The sequence below is a fragment of the Anguilla anguilla genome, chromosome 2, assembly GCF_013347855.1.
Source record: "Anguilla anguilla isolate fAngAng1 chromosome 2, fAngAng1.pri, whole genome shotgun sequence".
In the NCBI taxonomy this organism is placed as follows: domain Eukaryota; kingdom Metazoa; phylum Chordata; class Actinopteri; order Anguilliformes; family Anguillidae; genus Anguilla; species Anguilla anguilla.
In genome coordinates, this window is record NC_049202.1 from 24,822,371 (window position 1) to 24,844,745 (window position 22,375).

Below are 22,375 nucleotides of genomic sequence, written 5' to 3' on the forward strand. Positions count from 1 at the left end.
CAAAATCCACAATGCATTATGCTATATCCTACGCTTGCTTAGACTTTAATGGATATGCCTAGGCCCATTTTGTATTTCAGTCAATAGCCGCGTTTCCACCAAAAGTACCCAGAACTACTTTTCAAGGAACTAAAAGGTTCCTTCAGCCCATTGTTGTCTACGTTTCCACCGCGGTCTAAAGTCCCGCGAAGATTAGGCAAATTAGCCCACTGACGTATGAAAAAGCGACGTTATCGTCGGTCCATCTGTCCTATGATTTCTTCTGTAACCCCATACTACCACCGAAGTAGCCTACATTATTTTCTAATAACCGGGACAGCCCGGAGGGGTTTATTCCACTTATATACAACGGGTTACCAACAATGACTATATATGGTTACTTTTGTATTTATTGATTTTTATCGATTTAATCACCTGGAATTGAAATATTCTTCTGCAGCCGTTTGGGCATATTTTATCGTTGTCAAGCAAAACTGTCGTTGGTAGTTGAACTTGGACCGTTGTTATGCAACAAATAGGATATAACAGGCCAATAGTCAGATTGTAACTGTTTTATATATCCTCTCAAACACATTCATTATGTTTTTATGTGAACATTCACTTTCATGTCTTGACATCTGAGGCGACAGAATGCATTCGCATTTCCAATATAACTGGCAACAACAGCAGAAAACATGCACACGTTGTAAACAATTTGCTGTTTGATTACTTTCTCATCGTCAATTCCATATAGGCTAATCGCAAAATGACAAGAATAGAACGAAAACACGGACTTGCGTGAAAATTTAAATTAGTAGTGGTACAGCCACCGTTTGCTTTCCTTCGAAGTTACTGCTAGCCGAGCAGCGAAGTGTGCCCTCCAGATGCAAACCATGCACCATAAATTAGTCCATAGTCTTCCTGGTCTTTTTGTGGAATTGAAGAATGGCAGAGTAAAATTACGGCAGTCTGAAAAAGCTAAAGGGACGATTACTAGAATTAACCTGTTATTTTACCCTGACAAAAAGTGCGGAAGGTGATTTCCAGTTTGCTATTACTGTATCACCAATGTGAATTACGCAGAACTACCGCATACCTCACATAACTGTATCAAATGTTTTGAGTCAATTACAACGGGCTAACAAAGAAAATCTGGAAGAAAATATTCAGCAACCGAATTAATCCGTTTGAATGTTTTGGTACGTAATATGCTGTCCCAGCACGAATGCTTAGCATTTTATAAAACGAATACTAAAGCAAGAAAAGAACAGAAGAGCACACGTTATAATTTCAAGACGTTGGCAGGCTATAACCAAAACTAGGCTACTGCGCCGCATAACATACAAGTTTGATTTGAAGTTATTATGAAAATAAATCGGTTTGTGGCTGCAGATTTTTAAACATGGCGGTTTAAATAAAACAAATAACACTGCAAGTAGTCGACCAATCAGAAATTTTCAGCGCTTGCGCCCCACCCCAAAGGTTCCGGTACTTTTGGAAAGTACTACCCCCCGAGCAGGAACTTTTTTGGGGGTAAAATAAAGCCCCCGGAACTAAATTTAGACCCTAGTTCCTGCGGTGGAAACGCACTGAGTTCCTCAAAAGGTTCCTAGTTCCGGGGTAAAGTTCCTGCGGTGGAAACGCGGCTAATCATATGTACATACTGCCTCTTGGAGTTCCCGTCAGTTCCCCGCAAGATCCATCCTGACCAGTACAAATGGTTCAGACACCTGAGCAGTTCCAAAGGATTTAGAAGTGGACAATGACATATTGGTAACTTTATATACAAAGAGGCGTGAATACTTGAAGCTTACTTAAACTGGGATGTATTTTTGGGTTGTCTGACGTTCTTCTAGCACTGAGGGGAGTTCAGGAATAAGGTCCTGTTTCCATATATTTTCAATGATTTCTCAATAATGACATATTCGCCTGTGCAGACAGTTTCATTAACCCAGGAACGTGGCTGGTGCTCACTTACCTTTTATATACTAACTACGGATGAATTATGCTTGAACTTCTTTACAACTTTTAGTACATCAAGTATAGCTACTCATGTAGGCTCCAGAAACCCACTAGTCTGACTTTACATTACATTACAGGCATTTAGCAGATGCTCTTATCCAGAGCGACTTACACAACTTTTACATAGCATTTTACATAGTTGTATCCATTTATACAGCTGGATATATACTGAAGCAATTCTGGTTAAGTACCTTGCTCAAGGGTACAACGGCAGTGTCCTACCCGGGATTTGAACCTGAAACCTTTCGGTTACAAGCCCAGTTCCTTACCCACTGTGCTATGCTCTGTCCGCGGAGCGTAAACTGGGCCTAAACTGGCTCATGTTTTAGTTAATAAAATTCAAAAGTAACTTCATTAAACATCCAGTCAGAACTAGTGGCTTAATAGCTACTAGTTCAGTAATTTAGTATCATTTTCTGATACTAAGGAGCTATATGTTTTTAAATAAACTTAGTGAAATGCTTTACATTAATCTTTAATGTCTTTATTGTCTTTTTAAAAAGTAAAGCTGCTTTATTACAGGGCGACACACTGCTGGCAGACAATGCCGTATGTACATTTGAAGCAGAGTTCACTTGTGTAAAAGGGGCAGACGCTTCTGTCATAACAGGTTGTTTCTAAATTAGTTAGATAATCTGTGAGTACCAGTCATTACCTTTGTAGACTATCTTTAGGGCATTTAACTACTGGAGGCTAGAAATTACATGTGAATTACAAATTAAGTAGGACTAAAATGTGACTAAAATACTTTGTTATTTTCGTTGACTAAAATAAATATGATTTTAGTTATTCTTGTCTTGACTAAAATTAATGAAGAAGGCATGACTAAAATGTGACCATAACTAAAATGCATTTTAGACTAGACTATGACTAAATCAAAAACTGGTGGCAAAAACAACACTTCTCAACTGGAAGTGTTGGGGAAGCACATAATTGTCTAGAATGCGATTGTATCTGTAGCATTAAGATTTGCTTTCACCAGAACTATGGGTCCTCGCCCAAACCATGAAATACAGCCCCAGACCAGATATATAAAAAACAGGAACCAATGCTCTTTCCTCCTAAATTCAAAGGGGGGCATTTATAGCCTGATGAAGATGGCAGTGATGGGTACGATATGCAGCCCCTGTTATAAAACATATATTTCATATATCGTTTTAGTGTGGACGATGCTGCATGCATGTGCACGTATACATAATAATTATCTCCATACTATGATACACATAAAACTAAGGATTGAACTTTTTTTGTTCTGTCTCATTTTAAAACAAATTCTATTCCTATTTAAGAATTTAAGTTTTATTCTCAACTTTTTTGTTATTTCATCTATACGTAATTTAAAAGATTATTATCAGTCCAGATCCCAAGTACTGGGTAGGAATTCACTCTTCTCAGTTTGGACACCACTTAATATACATACTTTCAAATGACTTGCTTCATTTTTACAAGCTCTTGAGAAAATCATATATTGGATTTTGGATGTATTAACCCTCTGGTGTCTGAGGGTAAAATGAGGCACACTGGTGATTGTGCCATGCTCTGACATTTGTGTAAATTTCATCAACTTTATATGCAGTGATTCCAAAGTGTTTCATATCTCTGTTTTCAGCACAAACTCAGCTACAATAATATGGCAGCAGTAAGTAGGTCATAATCATATGTGGATTGTAAATTGCTCTAAAAACACACAAACTGTAAACAGTAGTTTTGAACATGCACAGGAATGTTGTAATAAAACACACTAAACAATAGTCTCAAAGTTTTTGGATCACTGAAATGTGTATATCAAGGTCTTGGGTATCAAAAGATGACAAAATATTTTAACAAATCCAATGAGAAATATAAAATAAATAGCTAAAAGTTAGTGTTGTGATTACTATTTTTCAACACCAGTTGAGAATGGGAGGGCAAATGGCCTTTCTGTCATGAATATGCATTGGGTAGGAGGACCTGCCAGCTAAGTAGGCTATTCACACCTGGCCGCATGCCTCCAACCACGAAGACAAAGACTCAATGAGCCATTTAGAAGACAGAAACAAAGACATCTTTTGATTTTGGAACATTTATTGAAGTAAACTATATGCATAGAAGATAAGATGAGACTGGTGTACTCTTGTGACGCCTGCGTGGCCTCTTAGCTAGTGGTGAACTAGGCCGTGTTTCCTGATCAGCATCTCTGTAAATATAATAAAAACCAAATTGTTAGGAAATGTGACATCAAAACAAACTTTATTTATATAGCACATTTCCTTCAACAGGTGAAAATTAAATGTGCTTTACAAAAAAGGGACAAACCACTAACTAATGAAAACAAAACTTAGGAACTGTGACATAGTTACATCATATACAAACAAAGAACCAAACAAACACAACCAGACACAGAGAGGTAGCCTATAATTTTGAGATGCAATGGTTAGAATCGTTCGTAGTGTGGGAATTTACAAGCGCGCATATTAGTGAATATTCCTACAAACACACAGAGAATGTAATACAGCACACATTTACAAATAATGCAAGCTATCAACAAAACAACATTAGCTAAACTAAATAAACATTTATATTCCAACTCAACTACACGCAACTCATCAATAACAATGCTTCAATCTGAAGTAGGCTAGGTCTGTTTAGCTAAGCGGTTATTTTATTGCTATTTCCCGAACTTACATAGTGTGCTAATATCGATTGTGCGAGGACACTACAGCCACGCCACTACACGCCAGGCATGGGCTATTTATTACCAATATGATCGAAAAAAATACAGTCTACCTGCTACTTCTAACACAACCAGACAGAGAGCCTAGCCTATAATTTTGAGATGCATTAGTTTGAATAGTTTGTAGTGTGGGAATTTACAAACGCGTATATTGCTGGATATTCCTACAAACACAGAGATACGTTGCAATACAGTACACATATTTACCAATATGAAATATACTTACTCATGAAGTTGATCCTCAGCTGGATCAGTTCGCTGTTCAAAATGACACCGCTCTTCATCTTCATCAGTGTCGGCTTCAGTGTCCGGGCGGACCAGTCCTGATGAGTTGTTCATGTCTTCATCATCGCTCTCCAACAAGGCATGAAGCATGTGAAGTCCAGTCATCCGTGCTATTTTCCAAAATTCAAAAGAAGTGAATTAGGCTATATGCTTTGACATTCTATCCCGCTTTCGCAGGCTTGGCATTTCTCACATGGATCTTGCATTATCCCTCCCCTAGTCCCCTTCTATGGAGAGTAATTATAATGTCGTTAACATGTGAATGCGATTTGGCCGGACTTCCTGCTGAGCGAAATTCACATAGTAATGAGTAAGGACTAACAAAGCATACATGGTCTAATTAATCAAATTTAAAACTTTTAAAACAGTTCATATTATTTGCCAATGGGCGCATTGGAAAGTAGCGATTCTAAGGTTTCTGTCAATGTTTTTGTTGCGTCTGTATGATAACAGCTCGTGAAGTTAATCAAAAGTTAACGAAAGTTAATTTCATCTTGTCGAGCTCCGCTGGCGGAGCTCCCGACCCCAGAGGGTTAAGCACTAACTTCAGGTCAAACAGAGACTGGAGAACATCAAAAGCAGTTTGAAGACGTGGTGTCTCCTCAACAGAAGGGGCAGCAGAGTAAAGCACCATATCCTCAGCATAAAAATGAAGCTTACAATTTTATTGTTGACAATATTTTTAATACATGAAGTGAAAAGTAAAGGACCAAATATAGAACCTTGTGGTACCCCCTTAGTAATGTCCAGGAACTGAGATCTAACATTATCCACCACCACACAATGAGTTTTGTCTTTAAGATAATTATGGAACTAATTGACTGTATATTGATCTAATCCTCTAGTATCAGTTTGCTTATTAAAAGATCATGGTCCACTGAATTAAAAGCCTTTTACCGATCTACAAATTAAACAACACAGTGCTGCTTTTTATCCTAGGTGCACACAATGTCAATGAGGACTAATGAAGTAACTGAAATTGAACTATCTACAGGCCTAAACCCAGACTGGTAGGCATTCAAATATAGAGTACAATTATCAGCCAGGAAAAGCACATTGTTTTTCTGTAGTTTTCTGTAGCTCATCTTGTGAAATTGGTTTCCTGCAATTTGATTTGAGTCATTAAGGTATCAGTCACTTTAGGTAGGTAGCTACTCAAAGTGCAGTGATCAGTGGTAAACAGACAAAGGATTGTACTGAAAAACATGTTTTCACAACGGTGTATGTCTATAAACTGACATTTTCAGGGAGCTAGTATAAACACGGAGGCTTCAACCATGCTGAAAAAAAATGAATGTAAGCAGGAGTACAACAAAAACCACCTGATAAACTGTACACCAATGGATACAATGGTGAATTTGTTTAGCAAAACTTGCAATTTGTCATCAAAACAATGTGAAAAAGGAACAATAGACTGCCATTTGAAATCACAAAATCTTGAATCATGAGGCTGGCAGAGTATGTGGACATCCCTTGTCAACTAACAAAAGGGATTGACGGCTTAGAAAGGCGGCATAGCATTATTTACAACTTGACCGATGCTCTTTTCTGCACAAATATTCAAATGGAGAAAATTACAAAAGTATTGACACTACAGCAACAGATTATAAATGTAGAAACAGTAAAGCAGGGCTGCACTACCCTGTTTCTGGAGATCTACTGTCTTGTTAGTTTTCATTTCAACCCAGATGTGGCACACCTGATAGTACTAATTAGCAGCTCGAAATCCCAAGCTGTTGAATGAGGTGTGCTTTGTTATGGTTGGAGTGAAAACCTGCAGGACAGGAGATCTCCAGGAACAGGGTTGGGTAGCCCTTCAGTAAACCAATTGGCAATGATTACATTTAATGACATATTGTGCCTACTTCACAAAATAAAATAAGTCTAGGTTCCATTAACATTTCGTTTTTTTATATATTTGTTTATGTTGTGCTTGCACTGAAAATAATCCTCATTTCACTTTATAATTTTTATGAATTTGCATAGTTTCAAAATACCCACATTTTAATTAAGCAGTCCCTTGCCACCTATGAGAGTTAGGTTCCTGAAAACCACCATGGTTAGCAAAACCATAATTCATAAGACAGTTTATGGGCAAAAGGGATTTAGGTTCCATAGCCATTGTTAATGCTTATCAAATACTAAAAACAGGTAAACAACTGAAAAAAACCTGTAATCAACTATATGTTTAACTTTCTAGAAGCAATAGTGACTGCAGACCACCACGTTTCAGAACACCTTATTTAACAACAGGCTATGCCACGTCATGAAGCTCTCCACAAACAGTTCTTGTGCTGACGTTGATTCCAGTGCCAGTCAGGAACTCAGTAGTGAGTGTTGCAATCAAGGACAGACCATTTATTATGCACTACACAGTTCAGAACTGGACAATTCTGTTCTGTGAGCTTGTGTGGCCTACTGCTTCATGGCTGAGCTGTTGTTGCTCCTAGATGTTTCTACTTCACAATAACAGCACTTACAGTTGACTGGGATACCTCTAGCAGAGCAGATATTTCAGGAACTGACTTGTTGGAAAGGTGGCATCCTCTGACAGTGCCACATTGAAAGTCACTGAGCTCTTCATTACAACCAATTCTACTGCCAGTGTTTGTCTATGGAAATTGCATGGTTGTATGCTTGATTGTAGGCACCTATTAGCAATGGGTGTGGCTGTAGTAGCCAAACCCACCAATTAGAAGGGGCATCTACATTACATTTTTACATTACATTACATTTATTTGGCAGCTGCTTTTATCCAAAACGACGTACAAAAAGTGCATTTCATGGTCTTAGACAACTGCTAAACACAGGTTCAGTAAGGTACAATACTTATTTTGTACAGCTATTTCTAGCCAAGAACACAGTGAACACTATTCTGACCTAACCTCTGCAAAGCGAACTAGGCAAAAGAATAAGCTACAGTATTAGGACAAATACAAATTACCAAAAAGTGCTGGGATGGGGCAACATGTAACAAGTGTCATGAAAAGGGGGGGGGGGGGGTTTAAAGAGTGAAATATACAGCGTGGTGGTGGTTAGTCTAGGTATAGTCTGAAGAGATGAGTCTTCAGGCCACGGCGGAAGATGGGTAGTGAGGGGGAGGTTCGGAGAGGGACGGGGAGTTCGTTCCACCACTGGGGAGCTAGGGTGGAGAAGCTCTGTGATCCCTTTGGGCGGGTGGGAGGGGTTACAAGGCGCCCTGCTGCCGCAGAGCGGAGTGGTCGAGCAGGCACATAGAATCGAGTCATGTCCTGCAAGTAGATGGGGGCTGTCCTGTTGGCAGCAGTGTAGGCAAGGGTCAGGGCTTTGAACCGGATCCTGGCGGCGACCGGTAGCCAGTGGAGTGATCGCAGCAGAGGAGTGACGTGGGAGAATTTGGGAAGGTTGTAGATGAGTCGGGCAGCGGCATTCTGAATCATCTGTAGTGGCTGTATAGCACAAGCTGGCAGGCTTGCAAGGAGAGAGTTCCAGTAATCAAGGCGAGAGGTCACCGTAGCCTGGACGAGCAGCTGGGTGGAGTGCGTCGTCAGGTATGGTCGAATCCTCCTGATGTTGTACAGAAGGAATCTGCAGGACCGTGATGTTGCCTTGATGTGCTCCTTGAGGTCCAGTTGGTCATCCAGGACCACCCCCAAGCTCATGGCAGAGTGAGAGGCAGTCACTGTGGTGCCATCAACCATGATTGAGAGCTCACAAAGTAAGGAGGTCTTGCACGGGAAGAAGAGCAGCTCAGTTTTTTTGAGGTTGAGCTTCAGATGGTGGCTGGCCATCCAGGTGGAGATGTCAGCCAGGCAGGAAGAGATCTTATCATTGACCTGTGTGGCTGAGGGGGGGAAAGAAAAGAAGAGTTGTGTGTCATCTGCATAACAATGATAGGAAAAGCCATGTAGACCCCTTCCAGGTGACCTGGTAGGTCCTATCTGCAAGATAGGAAGCGAACCAAGACAGGGCAGTCCTGGCGATTCCCATCCCAGCCAAGGTGGAGAGGAGTATTTTATGGTTGACCGTGTTGAAAGCTGCAGACAGGTCAAGAAGGATCAGGACAGAGGAGAGGCGTGAGGCTCTTGCAGTGGCAAGTGCCTCCGTCACAGCTAGGAGCGCAGTCTCTGTTGAGTGCCCGGATCGGAAGCCAGACTGGTGAGGGTCTAGCAGGTTGTTCTGATGGAGAAAAGAGGTTCGTTGTTTAAGAACTGCTCGTTCAAGGGTTTTGGACAGAAAGGGTAGAAGCGATACGGGTCGATAATTCGTTACATCAGAGGGGTCTGAGGTGGGTTTTTTGAGAAGTGGGGTAACACGAGCCATCTTAAAATCAGAGGGAACATGACCAGAGGAGAGAGAGGAATTAACAATGGAGGACAGATAGGGAAGGAACTCACTGGAAATGGATTGGAGAACTTTAGATGGGATGGGGTCAAGTGGACAGGTGGTTGCACGATGAGAGGTGATGAGTTGTAATACATCGGAGTCCTCCAGCATCTCAAAGGAGGTCAGTGTGGCTGTGGGTTTGTCCCGGGGGGTTGGGGGGCTCACTGGATGGGCGAAGGAGTTCCGGATTGTAGACACCTTTCCTTCAAAGGCGGCCAGAAAGTCATCTGCTGAGAGGGAAGAGGGAGGTGGGGGTGGAGGAGGAATGAGGAGGGAAGAGAAGGTGGAGAATAGTTTGCGTGGATTAGAGACACATGCACTGAGCTTAGATTGGAAAAATGAGGCTTTCGCTGACGTGAGGGCAGATGTGAAAGTAGCCAGCATGGTATGATATGCGGTCAGGTCATCAGAGGATCGGGATTTCCTCCACTTCCTCTCTGCAGCCCGCAGTGATGTTCTGCTGGAGCGTAGTGACTCAGTCAGCCATGGGCAGGGGGGTGAGGAGTGTGCTGGTTTGGAGACAAGAGGGCAAAGTGAGTCGAGGGACTGGGAGTGGCAGGAGTTGAAGGTTACATAATTTTAGCCATGTAATGTTGGTGCATTCATTAAGAAAAAAGGCTATGATGGAAATGTCTGAAGCTTTAAAAGGCCAACAGGTGCAATATGAATTAAATTGCCTATATTTATGTTTTTTTTTTCTTTCTTTTTTTACAATGCCCTAACAAAGTAAATAAGCTTCCTTTAAAACTTTTTAATTTCCATAAACAGGTGCTCGGCTGCTGGTCTCTCCTGTACAAACATAACTTTTCTCCTCATAAATGCATGCTTAATAATAATATTACATACAAAAACAGATCCCTCATTTTGGAACTTTGGTTTAAGGAAAACATCCTGTTTTTGGGTTAACAGTTAAACTCTGTGGATAATTTTATTCTCATAATAATTTTATGAGAATGTTCCAACCAGCAATGTCACTGAAAGAATATCAAATGGTTTGTGAGGCTATACCTAATAGTGTGCTCCCTCTACTGAAACAAAGCCATTTTTGTGACACACATGCTTCCAATCAATCCTGTTTTATCTGTCAATGGTGTCTCTGTTATAGATAAAAACAAGCACGAAACCGTCCAGACCCACAGCGCAACTTGGCGAACTATATTTTTTGGTTGATTTTACGCGCTCATATATGGCAGTTGGTTGAAAATAGACACTTTATGCTACAATCATGATAACGGCCATGACTGTGCTGTGAAGTTTAGGTAGCAAACAACAAGGCTGAATTCTTTTGACGTAATTTACATAGAAACTATACGCTCAGATCGCCTAGTTTCACTCACTGTGGCCAAGTGGAATCGATAACGTTTCAGAAAATATATAATGTGTCGCCCTGTAGTGGTAGTGGTAGTGGTAGTAGTAGAAGAAGAAGAAGAAGATTCCCAGGCAGAATTTGCACTGTTGCAGCATCAAAGACAAGAAAGTATCACAATCACATACAAATTTACAGTACATACAAATATATACAGAAATCCAAATATACCATAGGACACCTTCAGAGGTGGAGTCCATACCTTGACGGGTCAGAGCTGTTTTTGCGGCACGAGGGGAACCTAAACAATATTAGGTACGTGGTTTTAATGTTGTGGCTGATCGGTGTATATTTTATTACATGGCTTAGGTCTAAAGGAGCATGCATTATTGATTAACAAAATGTATTGCTCAAAGTGAGTGATATTAATTGTGGGTCATTTGCTTTAAAAAGCCCATGTCTTGTCATTTGGGATTTCCTGTGGTGCACTGTGAAGCCTATTAGTGGAAACGCACAGGACTTGGAGTTCAGCAGATGAGTAAGTGGCTCAGTGCTCAGTGGAAGAAATGAGGCTGCTATGTTCCGGTCCTCAGCAGGGAAACGAAACAGGGCAACAAGAAAGGCTGCAATATACTGTTTGCTCATATATAGACAGTGTAACCAGTTTACCCATTAATTAGTCACTAACTCTGTGTGCCAATACCTTTTAGCTGGCATACACGTTGCAAAAATCCTATTTACTCCCATCACATCTAATCAGTGTTGTGCAAGTTCACACTTCACAAGAGCAAGCTCAAAGTTCAGTTCACACACATTAAAATGAACTAGTTCACGTTCATAGTTCACTATTTTGAATTTTGAACTAAGTTCACAGTCCCAAAAAATGAATTAGTTGGGTCATTCTCTAAATGCAGTGCCTTTTGGATCTCATAACTTTTTGAAAATATTACATTACATTACAGGCATTTAGCAGACGCTCTTATCCAGAGCGACTTACACAACTATTTTACATAGCATTTTACATTGTATCCATTTATACAGCTGGATATATACTGAAGCAATGCAGGTTAAGTACCTTGCTCAAGGGTATAACGGCAGTGTCCTTACCCGGGAATCGAACCTGCGACCTTTCGGTTACGAGTCTAGTTCCTTACCCACTGTGCTACACTCCGTCCTATAATATAGTTGTGTGGATCACATTTTCAACATTACATTATCAAAAGGGTGTATTTATTGTTCAGAAAACGAGTAGTTGAGCTCAAGCTGTTGAACCCTAGATTTTATTAACTTATAAGTATGAATTGTACCTTGTGGTATTTCTACCCTGTTAGGGGACATGCAGGGGACTGAATGTAAATATTACAAATTCTTAAATACATTAAAACATGCATTTTACAAATAACATGACGTCACCTTGTGTACCAAATACATTTTTATTTATGAAAGAATTTCAAAACAAATGTTATTTAATGAATGCTGCGACAACTCCATAAACAATCTATTACATGAGCTACAACATTTTAAAAATAGATGACAAAATAACAGCAAAATGAAAAACTTTTGTAATTCATGGGAGCTCACTTAATGTCCAATATAATGTCCAAACAGTATACAGTTTATCGTATAATTTTTTAATAATCTCAACAAAACAACAATATAACAGGGTGACCCAACAGGGTTGACGGGTGTCTTATCATGGTGGAAGTGACACCAAAATTGATCACAATATTTAGGAAATAATGATAATAATAAGATTTTCATAACAGCAGTTCCTATAAAAATGTTAAAAAGTGAAATACAAAGATATCAGTTCAGCAAAATGTTTGAAATAACCACATCTTATTAAAACCTTGAACTCATTTTAAAAAAGCTCTAGTATTTTCTCTGAAAGCCCTATCATTTCATTTTCTTGTCTTTACCTTGTTTTACCTCATCCTTCTCCCTTAACCTCTCCACTTCCAAATTTAAGCATTTTCAAAATGTTTCTGTATGTACATCCAGGTATTTTTTTCTACCTCCACTGATCTTTTGTTAATTGCCTGCAGCTCTGGCATTAGACAGACAACTTGGTTGTCAGCATATCAGCTGATGTCGGGTCAAAGACTTGGCCAGTAAAACTTGTTAATGCCATTGCGGTGCATGCATTTTACCTGGACATTGTCCCTCTCCACATTGATAATGACCCCAGGGTATGGGTCATTGTCATATGACACCACACACCATTGGCCTACATGCTGTGTAGTAATAGCCTCTGGTCTAGTCCAGTTACATCAGATGAGGATGATGGAACTTTGGCAGCGTTCAGATTGGCCTCTTTCAACTGAAATCATGGACAGTCCATGATTCCTTGCTTCCACTGACAGAGACAGGTCACATCTCTGTACTTGATCAGACCTGGAATCACACTCACTACTTCATGGACTTTCATGGTGCCCTTTATAGGAGTGAGATGTGTCACCTATAAAGAGAGATGGTGTAAGTTAATCAGGTGATTTAAGAAAAAACAAACAGCATATATATTACATTAGTAGATGCTTATTTCTAGAGGCACACTTACCACCAGCATTTCCTGCACCTTTGCATCCACCTCAGACTCAGGAACATAGAGCTCAAGAGCTCCACAGAGGATTCCTCAGTTTTCATCTTCTGAAACAAGGCAACAGCATCTGGGAGGTCCTCTCCAAGGCGTACAAGTCTGTCAGCTGTTCACTTCAGTGACCCTCCAACCCCATCAGGTGCACCTTTCCCATGACTGGCCTCGAAAAATGCCACACAACCTCTTTAAACCCTTGTTTAAAGGGTTCAGTAGAGAGCAAAAAGAAATTGAATTTCTGCTTGTATTGGCTAGCAGGACCATCACTGAAAAAAATGCAGCCGCTGAACATCTGGGAACCTTTCCTTTATCACTGTCATGACTGGGTGAAGGTGGGCCCATATTGCAGGGGGGTCATGTCTTCGTGATGGGGAGATTGTGCAGAAGGCCAGCAGTGAGTCTTGTGTACAAGTGTACAAAACTCCAGTGTGCAGGCTCACTTGCTGATGACCTCCTCCAAAGTGGACGGATTGCACCTCGTTTGCATACTTGCACACATAGTTTTCACTAAAGTCTACGTGTATTAGACACTCATTTTGGCTAAGGTCTTTCCTTAGCTTCCTGTAGGCTTAATATTGCCACCTGATATTGAAAATGTGACGCCTGAAAATGAACAGCCTCTCTTGAAACTGGCTGAACAGTTCGTCTTCATCTTTTCTGTTTTGACAGTGACCTTTTTTTATCCACCTGGCTGGTCTCCACTGCCCACTGGACAACAGGAATTTCCGTATTGGTGAGGGGTCTTTGGGGGTTTCTCGTTAAATACAGGCATTCTTGGCACTCCCCGTATGCACATGATTTTGATTGGGGATTGCACATCGTGGAGTCTGCCACCTGCTCAAGATTCTTGCTCTCTAGAAGTCCTTGATTGTATAGGGGTTTCACCATTAGGCCCAGATTTTCATGTGTCTTGCACATACACGTGTCTCGGTCAGCTTCTGTGGGGGGGGGACTACCCAAATAGGACAAAGCCTACAGGATATCTGGTAGGGATACTCTGCTATAAACTTCCTATGTATGTTTTTCATGGTGTCGGTCAGTAATCTCTTTTGCATTTTCTTCTTCTTTTGTGTTTTGGTTTGTTTTTTTTCCAGTGGTCATCCTGCTTACGTCATCCCTTGAGAAAAATGTTTCAATGCACTTCCTGCAATCTAGTGAGACACAGTTTTCCCTTAGAGATCCATAAGGCATCTTCGCACTCAATTTTGCTCACTTTTTGGAAAACCCAATAGTAGCCTGGGTGTGTTTCTGAAGTCAGTATTTTTTGACTATTTTCCCCATCACTATACAAGCAATCTTCTGCCTCTCTCTCTCTGTCTTGGAGTTTCGATACTTGTCTTTTAATTTCTTCAATCAAAGACGATTGAAAGAGCAGGGACTTTCTCATGGCTGGATGAACATTAAACTGTCTCATGCTAACTCAATGAGTGCCTTGAAGCTCTATATTAATATTATGTGCTCCATATTAATAAAAAATGTATATTTATATATTGATTTCCCATGTAACTGTGCTAACAGGGTAGAATGTACATGAGTGGGACAAGAAGGCTATGATGAGAAAACATAAAATATCTCAAATTAAGAGGAGTGATAAGAATTACCAGGCTGTCCCAGCTGAATTTCCCTCCAAATGTGATGTCACATACAAAAACTGATGTCATAGGGGGTTTGGCTAATTTCATAAAGGAGAATTAGTACCTACTAACAGGGTGGAACGCAATATTGGGGACAGACAGAAAACATGCAATAATGTTGATGAAAGTTTTTTTTTAAAGATATAACATGGTTTGTTTAACAAATATCAAACAAGTGACTGGACTTTAGGGAAAAAAAATTATGGTATTTTATTTTCTTATGACAGAGATTCAATACATCAGGTGACACATAGCACCAGGGGACATGGGGAAAACACGTTGATCCTCTTATAAGAGAGTAATTAAAACGCCTTAAAGTAAGTATTTTCAAAAATGTGTTAGAGTAAACATACAGCTCAAAATAACCACCATCCCATTGGGAGCAATTTTAATCCACATTTTAATAGTAATTTTAGATCTGTCTAAGGCATAGATCGTATAAAAATAGGTCTAAGGGACAGAAAAGGCACCGCATTCAGAGAATGACCCAGTTCACGTTCATTTCTTCAGTTTTTTTTTTTTTTAAAGTTCTGTTCTATTCTTTTTCAGTATAACCTCCTCCTACCCATCCACCCCACGCCCCCAGTCATTGCCACTGCCCACTTCCCAAACTAAATGAATTACTGTATACTACTATAGAATCAAGATTACTTTTAAAAGCCAAGAAAAAACAATGTGAGTATATGTTTTACCACTTGAACAATATGTCATATTATGCAGAAAGTGAAAAAAGAGGTGCAGTAAAGGTATACTGTAGATGCAATGGAAATTTTATTTAGCCTGCATGAACCAAATTATGCAAAAGTTCAAAAACATAAAATAGATTCATATGCTTCCAAGCGAGCTGGTACAGGCTCCACCACTGGCTTCATTACAGTCGCTAGCTGAAAGATGTGCTATGATCAATCCTATAGTGGGACTTTTGCCGTTTATTGAAGGTGCAACAGAAATTTTTGGTGCTGTTGACCGTAATCAAATGCTTTCATTTTTATCGTTCAACTGATCAAGTACCGTTAAAAGCTAATTTTATGGGTTAGTGCTATTGGCTTATGCTAGCTGTATCATATAAACCTCATACGGGGATCAGTAAAGGCTAACAACACACTAGCTTTGGCCCGTCGCTGCGATACCTCAACGTCGCTGCCAGGTTAAATTTAGGTTAAAATTAACTGTGGCAATTCCTTATGACAGTGAAATATTTTCCACCACATAAGTAATTCAGTTCATGTAAACCTAACGTTGATACACACTCCTCTCTTGAGCGTCTAGCAGCGATTATAGCCTAACTATTGAGATTCTAAGTAAATGGAGATAAAACGTTTTTTGTACTCCACGTAGATCATAAACCCTTGAATATAAAAACGACTCATTGAAATCGGTTGAGAAATGTAAACGTTATAGTGCTTTTATCCATAAAAACCGCAGCTCCCCCGTTTACTTGTATTTGTGTTCAGGCCAGTCTTGCCTGGTCCAGTATGGTGGCGATGTTGACGTACGATCTAAAGGCCAATCCGGCGTCTATGTATATATGTCTATGGTTGAACAGATACAGATAATGGTGTACTCGCTCATCCCTAGTTTTTATTACATAAAAAATTAGAAAATGGATTACATTATTGGGAGTTATTACACTATTGGTAGTTTATTACATTATTAGTTGCTACTGGGCCATAAAAAGCTAAGATATTGTTAGAGGGTGAATTATTTCCACATGATTTTAAAAACTCTCGACGGGTCAGAGCTGTTTTGACGGCACGAGGGGGACCTACACAATAATAGGCAGTTTGGTTTTAATGTTGTGGCTGATCGGTGTATGTGATAAAGTGTTTAAGCAATTAAGAGGCTGACTGGCCCATTTTTTGCCTCTTATGGTCTGTAACTCTCTATAGGGAAAAGAAATGAGGCAAAACAATGCATTACCAAAAAATCACCTTTGTATGTGGAAAGAATTGGGTGAGATTTCATGAAGTCACAAACCAGGTGTGGCTCCTGCTCCAGCTCTTTTCATGTCTTTAACCAATTAATAAATGCAACTTACTTACTGACATGCTATACTGTATTAAAAGAAAGATTTCCAACGCACTTCAAGCCAGCTAAATAAAACAGGACTAAATAAGTGCTCAACAGCCAGGACAATGAAACTAGAGAAGTACTTCTTACCCGAACAACTTCATGGGGACTGGTCCGAAATAAGGAACACTGGAGCGCATTAAGCTCTGAGCAAAAGACACTATTTGATGAACAGGTGAGACTACACTCACCTGATGTCTATGACGTCTGTGTGATTTTGTGTTTTTTGAATCTGAGGAAGACATCATTGATGTTGAAACATCAATTTCATCTCCCCTGTTCATTTGACTCTTTGGTAGCATTTTGATTGTGTAGGATTCCACTCAGACACATCAGAAGTGTTTGAACTGTGAAGGATAGCATGCAATCTTATCTTCATGGAACCACAACAGGATTAAAGAATGTTATCTAAGTAATTGATTATCTGACTCCAGTTAATATTTGGCTTTCCTCTCTGTTAACCACTATTTATAGAATTTATCATAGGCAAAATAGGGACTATGTCCTCTTGCTATGATTATTTTGCTTCTTCATTTCATTCAGCAATCTTCTATTCTGTTTTGGTGGTTGAAAGGCTGTGGTCCTGTGGACATCCAATCAGAGCAAGAGTACAAGTGATCTTAATATTAGCTAGCTTATGTAATGTATGTCTGTTCATCTGTGCAGAAGTAGACATAGTTTGCTGGTTTAACTGTTCATGCAGTATGGTTAGCCTTGTTTATATTTGTGTGTTTCATCCCTCTATAATGTTATACAACACGTGTGTGTGCAATCAAAACAAAAGACCACACTTTCCATTTTTTATATGGGTTAGCCAAGTGGTAGTTTGCAAGGTATGTCTAACTGTTGTGATAAGCTTGGTACACTTATTTCACTATTTGTCAAACTGTATGCAACAAAATTGAGTTTCAACATTGATAAAACCTCTGTGAGTATGATGTCATGACATTGTCAAGTTTCTGACATCAATGGCATGTCATAAAGTCATAAAGTGCAAAAGTTTGCAGGTTGAATTCTGCCAGGAGAACAATGACATACGCAAAAATCAATACATACAAGATACATATTGCACTAATATCAGAAGCTTTTTAAACAGCTTGCTAGATTTTGTGATAGATAGACAGAGACCTTTAGAGTTGTATTAGAGGTATATGTTGGTAGTGGCATATATTTAAGTCTAGGCCTTATGCAGTGCTGGATACTTTCTAGACAATAGGAAAAATGGCAAATTTATGAACTGAATGACCTGTTCTCATTGCTGAAAATTCTTTAAAAAATTCTTTAAAATTTTTTACTTGGGCTCTTATAAGTTTGGCTTTTATATACCATACCTGTACAGTACAGAGTTAGATACACCCAGATGACCACTATGACCATAAACTGTGTTTACAAACACACAAATATTCAAAAGCTGCTCTTTGTGTTGTGCCCTTATACAAATACAGCGGTACATGGAGAATACATGCGATTTGATTTGCAGAGTAGTAACTTATGAATGTGTGCTTTATAACTACATATAACAAGGCCATTGTATATATTCCAAACTATGAATCATTTGAGAATTCATTATCTTAATCTCAAATCCTCATATAGTACTATTTGTATCGTAGAATGGATATCAAACGGACAGAGGGCAATATTTTTGAACGTCTATACAGATTTGCAGCCACTCCCATGTTATTCAACCAATTAATTATTGGCATAATTATGGAAAGTGGTATCTTTTTGATAGTTTTTACATGTATTTGTTTGTAACTATCTCATGACCTATGGAGGTCAACTGCCTTTTGTCTTATTAATTTGGAGTTCTTTGTCTTTCCCATATTGATAGATGTCACCTCGCTTTTATACCCCTGTTAAACAGTTAGCCATGTGAGACATTTGTATATTTATACATTTTTAACAAAAATAGTTCATTGCCTGTATTTATTTTATGCAGCCTTCTTTGCTAATGCTTATCAAGGATGTGAATAATTTTGAAAGGCACTGTATGTGACTAGCTGCGTGGTGATTTATTGTGTTGTACTGTACAGTATAGCCTATGTGTGTATGTGGCATGGAGATTTGCTGCACTGAAATGTTTCTCTCTCTCTTCAGGGGGATATAATGTTAATGATGTAATGTTTTATTGGACAAGAGGAAATGAGTCCGTCAGTGGTCTGGACACACTACAGCTGGCACAATACACCTTGGAGGACTACTACACATCTGAATCGGAAGCAGTCTATGAGACAGGTTGGGGATTAAAGCTGTCTGTGATTAAAGCTGTGGCATACAAAGACAGATAGCAGTTTAGACTTTTCGGATGTTTAAAATTTTATTCTGGTTCAGGCTGATGAATTGACAGTTCTGTTTGATTTATTTTAAATGAATGTTTAAATCTGTCTCTGGTTGTTTGTTGCATAAAATAACCTCCACACTTTAACTTGCCTTACATTTTGAATAAAGTAAATGCCATTGAAAAATTCTGGATTTTTCAATGGCATGCATATTAATGCATATTAATCCTTAGGAAGCTTTAAAATATTAAAGTGACCAACTCCACCTTGCCACCTCTCAGGTCACTACCCCAGACTGATCTTCCACTTTGAGCTGAAGAGAAGCATCCTCTACTTCATCCTGGAGACGTATGTCCCATCCAGCCTGCTGGTGGTGCTGTCCTGGGTGTCCTTCTGGATAAGTCAGTCTTCCGTCCCTGCCCGAATCTGCATAGGTAAAATTCTTGTCCTCACCCAAATATTCATAGGTAACTTGACTGTTGACTTCCTAAATAATTATGTTTGAATGGCTTGTTTAGCTCAGTAAAAATACCAGTAAATGTAATGCCTACTTTTACCTGCATTCAATCTGTGAGAACAAGGTATTTTAAGCTCAAGTAATAGATAAGTAATGACAGTATCAGTTACTTTCAAGTTAAACCACAAAGTTTGGGAATTTTAATATTGCAAATTTGCATTATATTTGTATTTATATTGTTTTTAAATGGTTTATAGGTGTATATGTATAGAATGAAAATAAAACTTGTTAGATATCATAATTTAGGAGCACAACATAAACTGATTCAAATTTAACTGATGTACTGTGAATGAAACAGCTAGCAGTGAAGTTTCCTGTCCTGGGAGCTCATTCTAAGGTTTGGTTGTGTGTCTTTTTTTGAGGTGTGACCACAGTGCTAACCATGACTACTCTGATGATGGGTGCCCGTACATCTCTCCCCAATGCCAACTGCTTCATCAAGGCCATTGATGTCTACCTGGGAATTTGTTTCAGTTTCATCTTTGGCGCTCTGATTGAATACGCTGTTGCCCACTTCTGCACCCTACACCAGCCTAACAAAGCTAATGCACTGATGGTGAGGACTCAACTTTACCATTACCATCATCATCCCCATTATTACCATCACTATTATAAACATTGCCATTTCCATCTCATCATTACCATCTTCACCACTGTCAGGATCATCATCACTGCCCCATCAACATTGTCATTATCATTAGCAACATCATTGCCATAAACAACATCATCACCACCAGCACTGACTTTATCACTGTCATCATCATCTTCACTACATACAGTACCAAAATGTACAGTGTGAATGTACTGTGCCTTTTAACCAGCTCCAACTCAAATAAACTTGAGTTGAATCAGTACTCAAAATTGTTTTGTTTATAATCATGATCACCACCACCACAATCATCATCATCATCATCATCACCATAATGAGCAGTACAACACCGGTAGCACATGAACACTGGACAGAATAAGCAGTGTTCAGGAACAGGGCTGAGCAGTTATTCAGTAGATTGTGACTAGCCACTTTAATAGATGGAACATGGAACATCACCATATTAACTTTTCCAGCAAACCAGTTCCTTCTTTAGTTCACACTACCAAGGACTGTCCGGTATTTAACTGGACAGCATTCATGATTCAGTGGCATTCTGAAATGATGGTGCCAGTAACTGATGTTTGAAAAAATGTATATGCTCTTGACCTATGTATGATTTTGTTACCTTTGTCCTACTAGCCAGAGAAGCTAGCTAAAATAGCTAAGAAGCATGCTAATAAAGAGAAAGTGAATCATAGCAGCTGATGTCCTGCCATATTTTAACTAGAACCCGACCGATATATCGGTTTGGCCGATATATCGGCCATTATTTGACATTTTTGACGACATCGGGATCGGCAGTTATGCAGCCGATGTGTCCCGATTTTTAAATAAGTATAATAAACAAAAAAAACATTGATTATTTATCTGTACTTGTCTGTTCAAACGTTGTAATTGCTATTTACTAGAATTATCCAGTAGAGGGAGCTCTAGTACAAGTGTGAACTGCAGCAGCTGATGCGCTACTTCTGTAATAAGATGTTTGTCACTCATGCCTCATCCAATATTCTCCACTGCAAGACTTGCCTGCACAGATTCGATTGCCGCAATAAAGGTATGTATATTTAGTGAAAGTTTTTAATTAAATGCGTTTATACGACCACTATGTTTATGAATCCTCATTATCAAGTGAGCGAGCTAGCTAACATATTTGGTTCACTTTAGCAAGCTAGCTGGCTAGCAAGCCTTTATGAAGTGGCAGTGAGCACATAAGCAGCGTAGGATCTACATTTTCAGAGGACATCGCTGTATTCTCAAATAAATAACCAGCCAAAATAAAATGGTGATTGAATGCATCACACATTTCTTTTTTTTTTAAATCTGAGATAATGATATTAGCTACTATATGATGCTGTGTCAATAGCCAAGGCGTTATTGCAAGCGAGTGTGTCATCTAGTCACGCGTCATCGACGCAAGCTAACCAGACAGTAAAAACGCCGATAAAACACTTCTAACGTGGATCATTTTAAGCCATGTTATCTAGCTTTGTCGTGATAACATGAGAGAAGGATTGCTGTTGGAGAAGTGAATCAACCAACAGTTAGCGCGGGTAACCTGCACGAAAGCGCATTGTAGTTTTTTTCACGTATTTCATCCAGTCAGTTTAATTTCATCTAACATTACACTTGATTCACTCATTAGCTCCGCTAGATAATGTCTTACTCTTTGAGATCATGTAGTAGAAATAAAATAAGAAAATATAATTCATTTAACTTACTGAGAATATATAATAAGAAATAATGAGGCTGCGTTATTGCGAGCAAGTGTGTCATCTAGTCACGCGTCAGAGGGCATTGTAGTTATTTTCCCCACAGAATTCTTATGGACAGGGAAGCTCGCTAGATGAAGTCTTAAGCCGGGCACCCACCGCACGCGTATCGGCCGCGAGCGCACTACGCGCGTATTACGCGCGTAACTGAAGCGTAGTTGAAGTACTGTTATTACAACGGCAGCGGGCGACGTCGTCTCCACCAGATGCGAACGCGTCGCGTACCGGCTGCGAAGCTCGCGCGACACAAG

The 22,375-nt window shown here is 39.4% G+C and overlaps 1 protein-coding gene across 1 annotated transcript in view; it reads left to right on the top strand.

Moving 5' to 3' along the window:
* Positions 1–22,375, top strand: part of LOC118219076 (gamma-aminobutyric acid receptor subunit pi-like) — an 87,845-nt gene that overhangs the window by 60,643 nt on the left and 4,827 nt on the right. Inside the window, exons 7-9 of the mRNA XM_035401939.1 lie at positions 19,065–19,202; positions 19,528–19,680; positions 20,126–20,319. Of these exons, the coding sequence (XP_035257830.1) occupies positions 19,065–19,202; positions 19,528–19,680; positions 20,126–20,319 (485 nt within the window). The remainder of the gene's footprint in view (positions 1–19,064; positions 19,203–19,527; positions 19,681–20,125; positions 20,320–22,375) is intronic.